Genomic DNA, 16,731 nt, shown 5'->3' with positions numbered 1-16,731 from the left:
GACTGCCATGGGGATATTAAAAAAAAAATCAGGCCCAAGATTATCCTATCAAGGTTGATATATTCACTGGACCCCTTCACAGCTGTCATTGTTATCCCCTTAGAGTATTTACAATCACTTGATACAATCTCCAAACTTCAATAGTTCTTGTGTTATCGGGAGGGGCCACACATGACAACTGATTGAAGTCATTTAATAAAAATTATAGCAGAATATTTTTATTACTTAAAAACATACAATGTGCATACAAATAGTTTAGCGGATAGCCACATTCGTGAATGCAACGTAATGAAGTAGTTTAACACGAAAATAAGAAATTTTAAACGGCAACATAGCAACAAATATGCAACAGCAACAAATACATTGTACAAAAATTACATCAGTTCAAAATTAACATTTATTTATGACTATTCAATCATCTTTAGTGTTTTGGCCTGAGGCTTGACACCTCTTTTTAATGACAATTTTTGCTATGGCTGGCTGAAATGGGCCGCTGGAGTGCTTGCAAAGGGCCACATGTGACCTGCGAGTCACATGTTCGACATGCCTAGGATACAGTCTGTTCCATTGATTTTCCCCCAATATCCTGTTTTCTCTACCTTAACTTAAACCCCTTTTGGACTCATTACCTGAGCCTGTGCTCCTTTTGAGCGATTTTAACTGTTGGCTTACCTTCTGGGACCGATGTTCTGACAAATATGCGGGGCTGCCTCCTTGAACCATTTGTCTTCTCTTCTCTTCTGTCACTTTTGAATTCTGGTGAATCCACTCATGTTTACTTATGCATTCGCACCCAATCCTGTCTTTATCTTTCTTCTTCTGTTTATTTAAATTTCACATGGCAGATTCTTGATGACCTCCATAACAGTGGCCATTTTCAAATCCTTGTCACCTTCTCTTTTCACCTCTCCCCTCTTTTTTCTCTGTGGCAGTTTGCCAAGGCTAACTGGAATCTCTTCAGCCTTCATGCTACTCTTACTGACCTCTCCGATCTGCCTCGCCCATGAGCCGCCCTCTTTTTTCATGACACCATATTAGATGCTGCCCTTCACTCTGTTCCTCACTCTACCTCCCAGGGCACGCGGAAGTGTGTTCACTGGTGGAATGCAGACTGTGCTCGAGCTGTCTGTTGTAAACGTGCAGTGTGGAAGAAACACCCACACTGACTGATTCTTTTGTTTTGTTTTGGAAGGTGAGTGCAGTGGCCCGTAGGGTCATCCATACGGTTAAGTGAGGGAGTTGGGAATATTGTCTCCACCATTATGGCTGACACTCCTCTGCCCCAGATCTGAAAGAAAAATCATAAAATAGCTGGAACGTTTGTTCCAGATGTGTCTCCAATCCTTCGCCTCTGTGGTTCTATTGTGGTAGATCCGGTGTCGGTCGCAACCGAACTGGATTCTCACTTTTCAACTGTTAGCTCCGGTTCTCATTTTCCTCTCGTCTTAACTTACTCATCAAGCCCCTTCTTGAATATTGTCCCTTAAATTTTCACACACATCTCCAGCTTCCCTATAAGGATTCCTTCTCTCTCAGAACTCCAGTCTGCCCTGACCCTCTGCAGGTTTACAACAGCGGGCTCAGATGACATTTATTATGAGATGATTTGTCATCTTCCTCCATGCACGTTTCAGTATTTATGGAATGTGTATAACCATATCTGAGAGTCGTTGACAGTCTCTAACGACTGGCTTGAGGCAGGCAGTTCTTCCTATTAGGAAACCAGGTTCTCTAGAGACATCCCTTAAGGACTTAAGCCCCATTTTCCTCGCAAGTTGCATCGGTAAACTCTTTGAGGAGTAGGGAATCATCGGGAAATTACTAAGCCATTACAACTGTACAGCACCCTGCAGGGATCAGGATAAGGATTTGGGATGATACTGGGTAAATGAATAATGCCCAACCACTTGGACGGTTGGGGATTGAACGCCGACCTGCATGAAGTGAGACTGTCACCTGAAGGCCCAGTCCATGTGGTTGGGGGCAAACTCTTTGAACATATGGTCAATGTACTGATATGATTCTTGGAACACTATCACTACCTCTTACCTTCTCAATTTGGTTTTCGCAAGTGTCTGAGCACTACTGATGTCTTTGAGGTCTATATTCGTACTGCCTTTACTGTGAAATCCTCTGTTGTTGCTGTTCTTCTTGACTGGAAACGATGTATGACACCACCCGGAGATACCATATTCTGTTCCAACTCCTTATTTTTGGCCTTCGTGATAATCTCCGTCTCTTTCTACAAAGCTTTCTCTCTAGTTGTTCCTTTAGAGTGAGGCTTGGTACCACTCTGCCTCTTTTTGGCAATATGAAGGTGTACCCCAAGTTAGTGTTCTGAGCACTACTCTTTTATGTTTTTTTTTCCTAGTTGCCATCAATGGCTTCTTTCCTCCCTTCCCTCTAGCATTTTCTCAGCTCTATGTTGACGATCTTTCCTTTTGTTGTCGAGGTGATGACTTTCCTTCTCTCCAACGGTAGCTTCAACTTGTTGCTGTGTCGTCCTGGGCCACAAATCATGGCTTCAAGTTCTCTACAACTAAAACTTATGCTATGATTTTTACTGGGAAGCAGGTCATTCTTCGACCCTCTTTGTCGCCTTATGGTAATTCCCATTTGTACAAAAATTATGCTAAGCTTTAGGGGTTAATCTTTAACACTCGTTTGTCTTGATCTCCCCGTATCTCTTATCTCCGAGTTTTACTCAAGACCTTAACTTAATTAAGGTCTGGTCCCATACCTCCTGGGGAGCTGATAGGCGAATGCTCCTCTTTTTACATTCCTCTTTCATGCTGTCTAAACTAGTTTATGGTTGTCCTGCTTACTCGTCTGCCTCTTTCTACTCTTTTTCTGTCTTGATGCTCTGCACCATACTGGGTTATGCATCAGCTGTGGTGCCTTTCAGTCGACTCCTATCCTAAGCCTGTATGTTGAAACTGGCATCCTAACAGGATCGTCGTGATTACTACTGCCTTTGCTACTTTGTGCAGTCCCTACAACACCCTCGCTCTCATTTATGCCGTACTTTGACCTTTACCCCTCATGTGGTCCCTGTGCCCTTCCACCACCTACCTCTTTCTGTGTGGTTGTCTTGCTTGCAAAGTTCTCTTTCTCCTCATGTCGTTCCCTCCTTACCCCCATGGAGGGTCCCCCTTCCTAAGTTTTGTAAAACCTTGACCAACATAAGAACATAAGAACAAAGGCAACTGCAGAAGGCCTGTTGGCCCATACGAGGCAGCTGCTATTTATAACCACCCAATCCCACTCATATACATGTCCAACCCATGCTTGAAACAATCGAGGGACCCCACCTCCACAATGTTACGCGGCAATTGGTTCCACAAATCAACAACCCTGTTACTGAACCAGTATTTACCCAAGTCTTTCCTAAATCTAAACTTATCCAATTGTTTTATACCCATACCAAATATTTTCTCTTATTATTTGTCCATTTTTACCATGATGGCTACTGTATATACTCATAAGTAAATTTTATTACATTAGAAAACGGTACTATCATGACATGAATTCCGTTATTCAAAATTATATCACTAGTACAGTGTTACACAATTAATTGTTTGAGTTAGGAGAGACATAACTAATGCTCAAGCTAAGCTTTTTCCCATGGAACATTGGAGTTCTGCTTTATAATTGACAATACTTGTCTAAAAATGTTCATACATTATTGAAATCAGCAGAGGCAGCTAGGGGGTTAATTTTTTCTGTGTTTGAAAGTTACTTTTTGTGCATTTAAGAAGATTAAACTAAAGAGCAAGGTTGTTTTGATAGGTGTGGCTGAGCAAGTGTAGCATGTTAATTAGTATGGCAGTGATGTAACCATATGCAAAAGATAGCATAATATTTCTATTAAAGTGAATCTGTATCACTTACTTTTTATAGGAAAGTCCAATAGTCTTTTAGCAAGTGGTCAAGAAGTTCATTTTGGAGCTTAGTATTCAAAGAAGAGTCGGACAATATATAGACATCACATACTTTGTATGGTGAAGGGTGCAATTTTAATGAAGACTTTTTTTCTGCAAATGTCATATTGAGTTCACCTTCTGACAAATGCAGTTTGTTAGGCTTTAGACGGATTCTTTGTGTCTACCATTCTGTGTTGCTTAAAATATGTTGAAAATAGAAGTCGGCATTTTTTTCTTAAATCCTTTACTATTTTTAATGAAATGGTTACCGGGCATAATTAAAATTCCAACCCATCCTCCTGTTTAGATTATAAGATTTGTAACTATGTGGACCATCATAAATACAGACATAATGACCGATTAGATGGTAGAAATTGGTACTGCTGTATGGAGCCGGTCGGCCGAGCGGACAGCACGCGGGACTTGTGATCCTGTGGTCCTGGGTTCGATCCCAGGCGCCGGCGAGAAACATTGGGCAGAGTTTCTTTCACCCTATGCCCCTGTTACCTAGCAGTAAATAGGTACCTGGGTGTTAGTCAGCTGTCATGGGCTGCTTCCTGGGGGTGGAGGCCTGGTCGAAGACCGGGCCGCGGGGACACTAAAGCCCCGAAATCATCTCAAGATAATCTCAAGATAATCTCTTCTGTCTTGTGTTGATACTTTTAATACCCTATTAATATCCCCTTTGTTATGTCCATTCGCCCACTTGTAAACCTCTATCATGTCACCCCTAACTCTTCGCCTTTCCAGTGAATGCAACTTAAGCTTTGTTAATCTTTCTTCATATGAAAGATTTCTAATTTGGGGAATTAACTTAGTCATCCTACGCTGGACACATTCAAGTGAATTTATATCCATTCTATAATATGGCGACCAAAACTGAACTGCATAATCTAAATGGGGCCTAACTAGAGCAAGATATAGCTTGAGAACCACACCAGGTGTCTTGTTACTAACGCTGCGATTAATAAATCCAAGTGTCCGATTTGCCTTATTACGAACATTTATGCATTGATCCTTTTGTTTTAAATTCTTGCTAATCATAACTCCCAGATCCCTTTCGCAATTCGACTTCGCAATCTCAACACCATCTAGCTCGTATCTTGTAACCCTATCATCATTACCTAACCTCAGAACTTTACATTTATCAGCATTAAACTGCATCTGCCAATCCTTCGACCATTTCAAAACCCTATCTAGATCAACTTGAAGTGATAGTGAGTCCTCCTCCGAATTAATTTCCCTACCGATTTTCGTATTATCGGCAAATTTGCAAATGTTGCTACTCAAACCTGAATCTAAATCATTTATATATATTATAAACAACAGAGGTCCCAGGACAGAGCCCTGAGGCACCCCACTTACAACATTTTCCCACTTTGACTTGACTCCATTTATACTAACTCTCTGTTTCCTTTGGTATAGCCATGCCCTAATCCAGCTTAATATAGCACCCCCAACATGACTAAAGCTTTTACCCCTCGTGCAGTTCTGAGATGCTTTTTCCTTGCACACTTTTCTTCACACTCCCACTCCTTTTCCATCTTCACAGATGGGTTTAAGTCTGTAAATGGTGTAGATACTGCTATGCTGGGGAATTATGTGACACAGAGAACTCCAATGTTTGATAATCACTACGTGAATGGAATTTAATTTAGCCTCCTTGCGATAATTACTATTCATAATATGAATTTAAAACACGGAAATCACATTAAAGTCATATATATCAATGAGAAAATCCACTAGGGCAATGAGGTGGGCACGAACCTACAACCTGTGTGATTTCTGTGTTTCTGAAGTTAGGGCATAAGGTGTAGTAAGATGTACTTTGCCCTTCCACCAGAGTGCTTGTGGGTCATATGTAAAAACTTGGACTGGCTTCAGTAGGGGCCTCCAGACTTCCTGTGATTTTTGTAGATATCTGGTTGTATGACTTTTTACAAGTCGGCAGTGGTCTAGTGGTAGAGATGCGACTTGACAACGCCGGGGTCGTAGGTTTGCGCCCTCCTCATTGCCCTAGTGGATTTTCTCACTAATATGAATTTACACTTATATTTTGATAAGTACAGGGGTTATTAACTCGGAGAATCATCAAAGATACTGAACACAACCAGCACCAGATAATATAAGCTCAATAATTAATAAGGAAAAGTTTACTAAAATTCAATTACTAAATTTAATAATTTATTTATTAGCAACAATTTAAAAACCTATTCCTAAGAAGCAATGGTGAACTACCCTACAACTGTGCAAAACTCTCTACAGACATTTACCTTAACTGGAACCGTCAGCCAATGTTCGTGGCTGACCGGCCCGTGATCATCACCACATGCCCTTCTACCACTTCCAAGCTCACACACACACACCCACACTCCCGGCCCCGGTGGGGGGCCGGCCGGCCGAGCGAACAGCACGCTGGACTTGTGATCCTGTGGTCCCGGGTTTGATCCCGGGCGCCGGCGAGAAACGATGGGCAGAGTTTCTTTCACCCTGATGTCCCTGTTACCTAACAGTAAATAGGTACCTGGGAGTTAGTCAGCCGTCACGGGCTGTTTCCTGGGGTGTGTCTGATGTGAAAAAAAAGTAGTAGTAGTAGTAACAGTTGATTGACAGCTGAGAGGCGGGCCGAAAGAGCAGAGCTCAACCCCCGCAAGTACAACTAGGTGAATACACTGACTTATAATTCTAGGCAGCCTCATATATTCAGGAAACCCCACTGATGGAGAAAGTAGGGGAAGAAGGAGAAAGGTCTAGTGGACCTGGGACCCCAGGTCTCACAGTACCTGGTATGGTTTAGCTGCTAAAGAAAACAGATTTGAAATTAAATTCCTATGGATACCATCACATTTTGGCATCTCAAGGCATGACACTGTTGATAAGCTTGCAAAGACAGCTTGTAGGAAACCAGTATTTATTTATTTATTTATTATATATACAAGAAGCTACATTGGGTTTGTGAGAATACATAGCATGGTACAGTAATTGCACTCTTGTAAAGCCACTAGTACGCGCTGCGTTTCGGGCAGGTCCTTAATCTAACAGATAATTTTAAGTAGGTAAATTCTATCAGAATTAATAAAATGATAACAAATACATTACAAGAAAAAAAATGAGATGAGAGATTAGTAAGTATATTAAAGCACATTGGTATATTAAAGCTCTGATTGACTGAGCAAAGCTCTTAATCGACTGAGCTACGACATGGTTTCAACTTCTTTTTGACCATGTCGTAGCTCAGTCGATTAAGGCAGCGTCTGGGATGCTCTCGGACACAGGTTCGAATCCTCGTCACGGACTTTGTGGATTTGTTCATTTGATGCATCACGCAATTGTGATTTCTGTGTGTAATGTAGTGTAAAGGGTTACAGAAGCACATACTAGACTCAGGGACTGAACCCCACAATTCATTTAGCTAAGCAAGTTACAATCTTGATGAGCTAATTACAAAATTCAATTAAGATCGTCACATCAACAACGGGCTCGAGACTTTTGCTGGGAAGGGGGGGGGGGGGAATAACATGGGCAATTAACCAGTACCTTTACAAGCAAGTAAGAGAATTGGAAATTACAATACAATACTGTAGACTTAAAATCAAACTTACACTTGGGTAGCAGTAGTAGTATAGGTCGTCTGCATGATGACGTAAGAGGTGTGGGCGAGAATCACGTAGTCTAAAGACCTTTCAGTCACAATTCTGAAGTCTGACTGCACGAACGTGACCGTTAGTGTTGAAGGTCTGACAACTACCGTTGTCTGGAGGGCGACACGGTCATCCACCGGCGTCTATACCACCTGTGTAAGACAACACTTAGCTAGCCTGAGCTTGCAGCCTCTAGACCATCGTTTGTCACAATGCAAACACTTTTGCTGGGAGTACCTGTAAAATCAAACCTTGCAGCAGATTGATGAAGAATAGGGCCTTATTAGAGTCAAAATACACAATTCATTGAAAATTGCACAACAGGTAGGAGCAGCAGTAAAAATAAGCTAACCAACCCCTAGGAATAATAATGTAAAATTTCTGATCTAGGAGGAATAAGACACCAACAGCATGGGGACCTATTTATTTAATTAATAGTAGAAACAAATAAATAATTTTTGCAGACCATGTTAATGAAGCAGGTAACTTGTATAATTTACAACAGCATAAATACATGTATAACTTGACTACACTACAACAACTTAATAACATTAATACATATGCTTATAGCCGGTAACTAAATAAAACATGGTCTGCAGAACGCCGAATCCTTATTAACTATGTGTACAAGTAAGGCAAACGTTTAACATAATTTTCAAGTAGAATCAGGGCTTATAGAGTAGCATATAGTGGCCTAACACATGACAGAAATAATGCGCCAATCCCAGACATAATGTGAAATCGTAAATTACCAGTAGCTGTAGAATACACCTAGAGGGCAAATTTAACATTACTCTTACAAGTCAGAGTAAGTAGCTGCGGACAGCGTAATACTTAGGGGCCGGCGCTGCACCCCCCCAATACCCCATCTATAAAGGACAAAGTAACATAAGAACATAAGAACATAAGAACAAAGGTAACTGCAGAAGGCCTATTGGCCCATACGAGGCAGCTCCTATTCTATAACCACCCAATCCCACTCATATACTTGTCCAACCCGCGCTTGAAACAATCGAGGGACCCCACCTCCACCACGTTACGCGGCAATTGGTTCCACAAATCTACAACCCTGTTACTGAACCAGTATTTACCCAAGTCTTTCCTAAATCTAAACTTATCCAATTTATACCCATTGTTTCGTGTTCTGTCCTGTGTTGATACTTTTAATACCCTATTAATATCCCCCTTGTTATGTCCATTCACCCACTTGTAAACCTCTATCATGTCGCCCCTAACTCTTCGCCTTTCCAGTGAATGCAACTTAAGCTTTGTTAATCTTTCTTCATATGAAAGATTTCTAATTTGGGGAATTAACTTAGTCATCCTACGCTGGACACGTTCAAGTGAATTTATATCCATTCTATAATATGGCGACCAAAACTGAACTGCATAATCTAAATGGGGCCTAACTAGAGCAAGATATAGCTTGAGAACCACACCAGGTGTCTTGTTACTAACGCTGCGATTAATAAATCCAAGTGTCCGATTTGCCTTATTACGAACATTTATGCATTGATCCTTTTGTTTTAAATTCTTACTAATCATAACTCCCAGATCCCTTTCGCAATCCGACTTCGCAATCACAACACCATCTAGCTCGTATCTTGTAACTCTATCATCATTACCTAACCTCAGAACTTTACATTTATCAGCATTAAACTGCATCTGCCAATCCTTTGACCATTTCAAAACCCTATCTAGATCAACTTGAAGTGATAGTGAGTCCTCCTCCGAATTTATTTCCCTACCGATTTTCGTATCATCGGCAAATTTGCAAATGTTGCTACTCAAACCTGAATCTAAATCATTTATATATATTATAAACAACAGAGGTCCCAGGACAGAGCCTTGAGGCACTCCACTTACAACATTTTCCCACTCTGACTTGATTCCATTTATACTAACTCTCTGTTTCCTTGGTATAGCCATGCCCTAATCCAGCTTAATATAGCACCCCCAATACCATGAGACTCTATCTTTTTAATCAGTCTTTCATGTGGCACTGTATCAAAAGCTTTGCTAAAGTCAAGGTATACAACATCGCAATCCTTACCACTATCAACTGCCTCAACAATGCTAGAATAAAAAGATAACAAATTTGTTAAACATGAACGGCCATTTATAAAACCATGTTGCGACTCAATTATTAATTTATGTTTTTCAAGATGAAGACGAATTTTATTTGCTATTATGGATTCGAGTAACTTTCCCACAATAGACGTTAGGCTAATTGGTCGATAGTTAGACGCAAGTGATCTATCTCCTTTCTTAAAAACTGGTATCACATTAGCAACTTTCCAAAACTCTGGCACTCTGCCTGACTCTATTGATTTATTAAATATGGTTGACAGTGGGTCACAAAGCTCCTCTTTGCATTCTTTAAGCACCCTGGCAAACACTTCATCCGGCCCTGGGGATTTGTTTGGTTTGAGTTTTACTATTTGTTTAAGAACATCCTCCCTGGTAACTGTTAAACTCGTCAACCTGTCTTCGTCCCCACCCACATAGACAAGTACATAGGACTGTGCGTAGGTTTTGTACTGCTGTACTTAGGAAGGGGAGGAGGGTGGGTTTTTTCTTTTGACTTGCGAAGCGGAGCGTGTCTGGAGCAAGAGAGAACGCATGACCTGATTGATTGATGAAGATTAAGCCACCCAAAAGGTGGCACGGGCATGAATAGCCCGTAAGTGGTGGCCCTTTTAAGCCATTACGAGTATCAAGAGCTGATACTGGAGATCTGTGGAGGTGCGAATGCACCCTGCATGACGGGAGATGTCTCCCTTGTGAATGTGTTAAGATGAAGATGAAGCCACCCAAAAGGTGGCACGGGCATGAATAGTTCGTAAGTGGTGGCCCTTTTGAGCCATTACCAGTATCAATAGATGATACTGGAGATCTGTGGAGGTGCGACTGCACCCAGCGTGACGGGAGATGTCTCCCGTGAACGCATGACCTCTCCTCTCTTCTTTATATAGGCCCCCACGGCGCTCCGCGCGCTGCGCCGCGGAACGCGCTGTGCAACTGTCTTTCTCCTCCATCAGAAATTCCTCCGCATTCCTACACAATGCAGCGGTCATATCTCTGGGCCGCGCCCACTTGAATTATTGTATCCAAGCACGGAGCCCTCGGCTTCAGAAGAACATAAGAACATAAGGACAAAGGTAACTGCAGAAAGCCTATTGGCCCATACGAGGCAGCTCCTATTTATAACCACCCAATCCCACTCATATACATGTCCAACCCACGTTTGAAACAATCGAGAGACCCCACCTCCACCACGTTACGCAGTAATTGGTTCCACAAATTAGAGTTCCGATAGAGTTACAAGATACGAGCTAGATGGTGTTGAGATTGCGAAGTTGGATTGCGAAAGGTATCTGGGAGCTATGATTAGTAAGAATTTAAAACCAAAGGATCAATGCATGTTCGTAATACGGCAAATAGGACACTGGGATTTATTAATCGAAGCGTTAGTAACAATTGAGACACTTGGTGTTGTTCTTCAGCTATATATTGCTCTGGTTAGGCCCCATTTAGATTATGCAGTTCAGTTTTGGTCGCCGTACTATAGAATGGATATAAATTCACTTGAACGTGTCCAGCGTAGGATGACTAAGTTATTTCCCCAAATCAGAAATCTTTCATATGAAGAAAGATTAACAAAGCTTAAATTGCATTCACTGGAAAGGTGAAGAGTTAGGGGGTGACATGATAGAGGTTTACAAGTGGATGAATGGACATAACAAAGGGGATATTAATAGGATATTAAAAGTATCAATACAAGACAGAACACGAAACAATGGGTATAAATAGGATAAGTTTAGATTTAGGAAAGACTTGGGTAAATACTGGTTACCCAAGTCTGGGTGGCTGCCTTCGAAGTCGCCTTATTGGTAGTGATAATTGCGGCGTGTTTTGCCGCGAGGAGTGTGTCAGGAACCACTATGTTCGGGAGGCCGTTAATTGGCATCTAGTCGCGTATATAGTGAGTGTAACTACAAATCTGTGGTTGTCAGTGCCAGCGATCCTCTCGGTTAGTCGGATATATATTGAGAGCAGGTAGAATGCTTGTTCAAATACTAACTACGGGAGACATCTCCCGTCACGCAGGGTGCAACCGCACCTCCACAGATCTCCAGTATCATCTATTGATACTGGTAATGGCTCGAAGGGGCCAACATTTACGGGCTATTCGATCCCGTGCCACCTTTTGGGTGACTTCATCTTCATCAAACGTCAATCAATTGGACACATTGAACGGGAGATATCTCCCGTCACGCAGGGTGCAGCCGCACCTCCACAGATCTCCAGTATCAGCTCTTGATACTGGTAATGGCTCAAAAGGGCCACCACTTACGGGCTATTTATGCCCATGCCACCTTTTGGGTGGCTTAATCTTCATCAATCAATGCTTGTCTTAGTGGCCGGCGGTAGAGTCTGCAGTAGTTTAGGCGCCTGTTGGATAGAGGCCTGTACAGTTCTGGGGTTTACCCCAGGGAGAGGCAGGTTGTAACGTGGCGTTAGCTATGCCTGGCAGTGCCCGCGGAACTCCGTTGACTGTATATTAAATGTCCTGGCTTGGCGTGTAGGGGTGGGTCTGGTGTCTGCCATCTTTTTCATTTCAGCTTATCTAACTCGGCATTCATGCGAGATTGCGGTGTGGGCTTCCCCACAGTTGAGCTAGCTAGGCATTGTCGTGTACTCTTCGAGCAGGTCTTGTAGTTGTGCTCCTTCCGCATAAGCTGCATCTGTCGGTGGTCTGCTGACATTTCTGAGTAAAGTGGTCGAACTTGTCGCAGCGGTAGCACTGGCGCAGTTGAAAGAAGCGTTCTCTCTGCACTAGGTCAGGGATAATGGAGATGCCTTGGCATCTGAATCCATTTTCTACCGCGAAAGTGACAGCAGCAGCCATGGAGAGTTATGGAAGATCGGAAACAAAATACTGACACGAGGGCTGGAGAGAGGTGTTGCATCAGCAAAAGCGCGCAACTCATCCCGCAGACGTTTTGCATCCCGGGGAAGCAAAATCCATCATTTTTTTGCTACACTGTACCTTTTCATCTTACCCGATAATTTAGATTAAGTATCTGCCCCAAACGCTATACGTGTTAGGGGCTTTACAAGAATGTAAACATACCAATCTTATAAAATCTCACCAACCCATTGTACCTTCGTGTGAATAAAATTATTATTATTGAGAAAATCTATGGGAGCAGTGATGAGGGTTCGAACCTAGGGTGGTTCCCACGCACACGTTCTAGCGACTATTAATAGACCACGACATGGTATAAGGATTGCAACCTAGAGTTCTTACTGAACCCACAAGGATTTTCTGACGCTTCTCCTGAAGTTGGAACAGGGTTTTCCCACAATCCCTCCATGCACTCTGACAACTAGGACTTGTTCTACCTCTGACGCTCCTCTTTTAATACACAGAGTAATCACACTAAGTACGACTGCACTGCATCAATGAGAAAACCCGAAAATCTATTGTAACGTACGATTATGTTACGTTGTTGGGTAGATTAGATACACAGTGTTTAGTGAGTTTCATATTTATTTAGTAGTCTTGGATACAGCAGTGTCGTAGACGTTGAGACGGAGCTTGGAGCAGAGCAGAGAGATGAGTGTGGCCGGAGTCGTGGAGCTCCGAGAGCGTTGTAGCTCGATGCGGTCCTAGTCTGCTGCCTGTTCTGTGTCGAAGTTGTAGCGTCTTCAAATAGGCAAATCGTAGGCAAATAGCGTAGGCAAATCGGACACTTGGATTTATTAATCGCAGCGTTAGTAACAAGACACCTGGTGTGGTTCTTCAGCTATATCTTGCTCTAGTTAGGCCCCATTTAGATTATGCAGTTCAGTTTTGGTCGCCATATTATAGAATGGATATAAACTCACTTGAACGTGTCCAGCGTAGGATGACTAAGTTAATTCCCCAAATTAGAAATCTTTCATATGAAGAAAGATTAACAAAGCTTAAGTTGCATTCACTGGAAAGGCGAAGAGTTAGGGGCGACATGATAGAGGTTTACAAGTGGGTGAATGGACATAACAAGGGGGATATTAATAGGGTATTAAAAGTATCAACACAGGACAGAACACGAAACAATAGGTATAAATTGGATAAGTTTAGATTTAGGAAAGACTTGGGTAAATACTGGTTCAGTAACAGGGTTGTAGATTTGTGGAACCAATTGCCGCGTAACGTGGTGGAGGTGGGGTCCCTCGATTGTTTCAAGCGCGGGTTGGACAAGTATATGAGTGGGATTGGGTGGTTATAGAATAGGAGCTGCCTCGTATGGGCCAATAGGCCTTCTGCAGTTACCTTTGTTCTTATGTTCTTATGTCTTGGAGACAATTAGAACTGCCTACGTCGAGTGCCACATTCTTGACTGGAAATTGTACTGTTGTCTATTCGACTGATGAAGATTAAGCCATCCAAAAGGTGGCACGGGCATGAATAGCCCGTAATTGGTGGCCCTTTTGAGCCATCACCAGTATCAATAGATGATACTGGAGATCTTTGGAGGTGCGACTGCACCCTGCGTGATGGGAGATGCCTCCCGTCTTGTCTATTCGATTGATTGATGAAGATTAAGCCACCCAAGAGGTGGCACGGGCATGAATAGCCCGTAAGTGGTGGCCCTTTTGAGCCATTACCAGTATCAGAAGATGATACTGGAGATCTGTGGAGGCGCAACTGCACCCTGCGTGACGGGAGATGTCTCCCGGACCAAATGGTGTTGTCTATTGATTGTATTGATTGATGAAGATTAAGCCATCCAAAAGGTGGCACGGGCATGAATAGCCCGTAAGTGGTGGCCCTTTTAAGCCATTACCAGTATCAAGAGCTAATACTGGAGATCTGTGGAGGTGCGAATGCACCCTGCATGACGAGAGATGTCTCCCTTGTGAATGTGTTAAGATGAAGATGAAGCCACCGAAAAGGTGGCACGGGCATGAATACCTCGCAAGTGGTGGCCCTTTTGAGCCATCACCAGTATCAATAGATGATACTGGAGATCTGTGGAGGTGCGACTGCACCCTGCGTGACGGGAGATGTCTCGGTTTCTACAGATTGATTGATTGATGAAGATTAAGTCACCCAAAAGGTGGCACGGGCATGAATAGCCCGTAAGTGGTGGCCCTTTTAAGCCATTACCAGTATCAAGAGCTGATACTGAAGATCTGTGGAGGTGCGAATGCACCCTGCGTGACGGGAGATGTCTCCCTTGTGAATGTGTTAAGATGAAGATGAAGCCACCCAAAAGGTGGCACGGGCATGAATAGCTCGTAAGTGGTGTTGTTTATTCTCATATCGCTTCCGTATATTTGGTGACTACCCCTCACCTTTCTGTACTAGGATACGATGTGAGAACTGGTACCTGTAATTAGGGATAGGATTATAGCTTGTGTAGTTAGTGCTAATTAACATAGTATTTATTAGTTACGCCATTAAGATAATGGAGCGAGTATAAGGATTACTCGCTACACTATCAACTACCCTGTGACCCCAGGCGTCAAAAAGCGGACTGTTGAAGAGAAATGCCAGACGGCAGTATTGTGATCCAACGAATGAAGTTTCTCAAGTGCGTTCTGTTAGCCGGCGGCCCCCAGGCGGAGCAGGTGACTAGATGTACACTCTTGGGCAAGGTTGCGCCAGGAGCCCCTTGAAGACGGTAACCCCCCCTTGAAGATATTGTGATGGTTGTTGTGGTGGCAGTGTCCGGCTGGTGGCCTTGGCCACAGGTTCCTCCTGTCTTCACAACATATCGACCAACCGCCACCTCAACCAACCCATCCTCGACATTAATATACGGTTTAAACATTTATTAAACAATATTGGTGAATTAACAGGGAAAAGTGAGACGAGACTTGGGAATGACACCAATCATTTTCCGAACAGTTCTGTTATTTAGTATACATATTTCGCCCACTGCTCGTTTCCTGCACATATGCTTATCCTCCCCCCATCAAACTATATTTCATCATTGTAACAGTTGCACACACACACGCATATTACAATATGTTCGAAATATTATAATGGCATATGATGGGTTGTATTGGGGGTGAGGAGTGTGTTAGTGTTGGAGGTGGTGGTTGTGTACGAAGGGTGCCGTGTGAGGCATGGCAGCGCGTGCAGTCTGTGACACCAGCCACCGACTCCCTCATCTTGCTCCCACCACACCCACCTGAGGACCCGCCATGCTCAAGTTTGTACCTCACACGCACACTCGCTCATCTGACGCTCGTCTTAGCACTAAATTGTACCTGTAGGCTGTTTGGTTGAGCCACCAGATGCTTGCAGGGTTGTACCACACGCCAACACTCATGTTGCACAGGTGCCCCTCCTGCTCCTGTGCAGTGTTGGTGCTCGTGGCCTGCTCCTGTGTAGTGTTGGTGCTCGTGGCCTGCTCCTGTGTAGTGTTGGTGCACGTGAGTTGTTCTTGTGTAGTGTTGGTGCACTTGACATGCTCCTGTGTAGTGTTGGTGCTCGTGACATGTTCCTGTGTAGTGTTGGTGCTCGTGACATGTTCCTGTGTAGTGTTGGTGCTCGTGACATGTTCCTGTGTAGTGTTGGTGCTCGTGACATGTTCCTGTGTAGTGTTGGTGCTCGTGACATGTTCCTGTGTAGTGTTGGTGCTCGTGACATGTTCCTGTGTAGTGTTGGTGCTCGTGACATGTTCCTGTGTAGTGTTGGTGCTCGTGACATGTTCCTGTGTAGTGTTGGTGCTCGTGACATGTTCCTGTGTAGTGTTGGTGCTCGTGAGATGCTCCTGTGTAGTGTTGGTGCTCGTGACATGCTCCTGTGTAGTGTTGGTGCTCGTGACATGCTCCTGTGCAGTGTTGGTGCTCGTGACATGCTCCTGTGCAGTGTTGGTGCACGTGACATGCTCCTGTGTAGTGTTGGTGCACGTGACATGCTCCTGTGTAGTGTTGGTGAACGTGGCATGCTCCTGTGTAGTGTTGGTGCTCGTGAGATGCTCCTGTGTAGTGTTGGTGCTCGTGAGATGCTCCTGTGTAGTGTTGGTGCTCGTGACATGCTCCTGTGTAGTGTTGGTGCTCGTGACATGCTCCTGTGTAGTGTTGGTGCATCGTGACATGCTCCTGTGTAGTGTTGGTGCACGTGACATGCTCCTGTGTAGTGTTGGTGCACGTGACATGCTCCT

General features: G+C 43.5%; 1 protein-coding gene across 17 annotated transcripts in view; it reads left to right on the top strand.

Moving 5' to 3' along the window:
- Positions 1-15,219: 15,219 nt before the first annotated feature.
- The window catches only part of LOC123773435 (UDP-N-acetylglucosamine transferase subunit ALG13), a 384,366-nt gene continuing 382,854 nt past the window's right edge, over positions 15,220-16,731 (top strand). For 13 of the 17 annotated variants that reach the window (XM_069307078.1, XM_069307040.1, XM_045767445.2 and 10 more), the window contains exon 1: positions 15,635-15,774. In XM_069307078.1, coding sequence (XP_069163179.1) covers positions 15,767-15,774 — 8 coding nt within the window. In that variant the 5' untranslated portion in view covers positions 15,635-15,766. Of the gene's footprint in view, positions 15,241-15,461; positions 15,775-15,817; positions 15,998-16,731 lie in introns of those variants that run through there. The other 4 variants (XM_045767364.2, XM_045767919.2, XM_069306885.1 and 1 more) reach the window with 4 other exon arrangements.

This window comes from Procambarus clarkii, chromosome 1 (assembly GCF_040958095.1).
Source record: "Procambarus clarkii isolate CNS0578487 chromosome 1, FALCON_Pclarkii_2.0, whole genome shotgun sequence".
Classification (NCBI taxonomy): Eukaryota; Metazoa; Arthropoda; class Malacostraca; order Decapoda; family Cambaridae; genus Procambarus; species Procambarus clarkii.
This window is presented reverse-complemented; position numbering and strand designations above follow the sequence as displayed.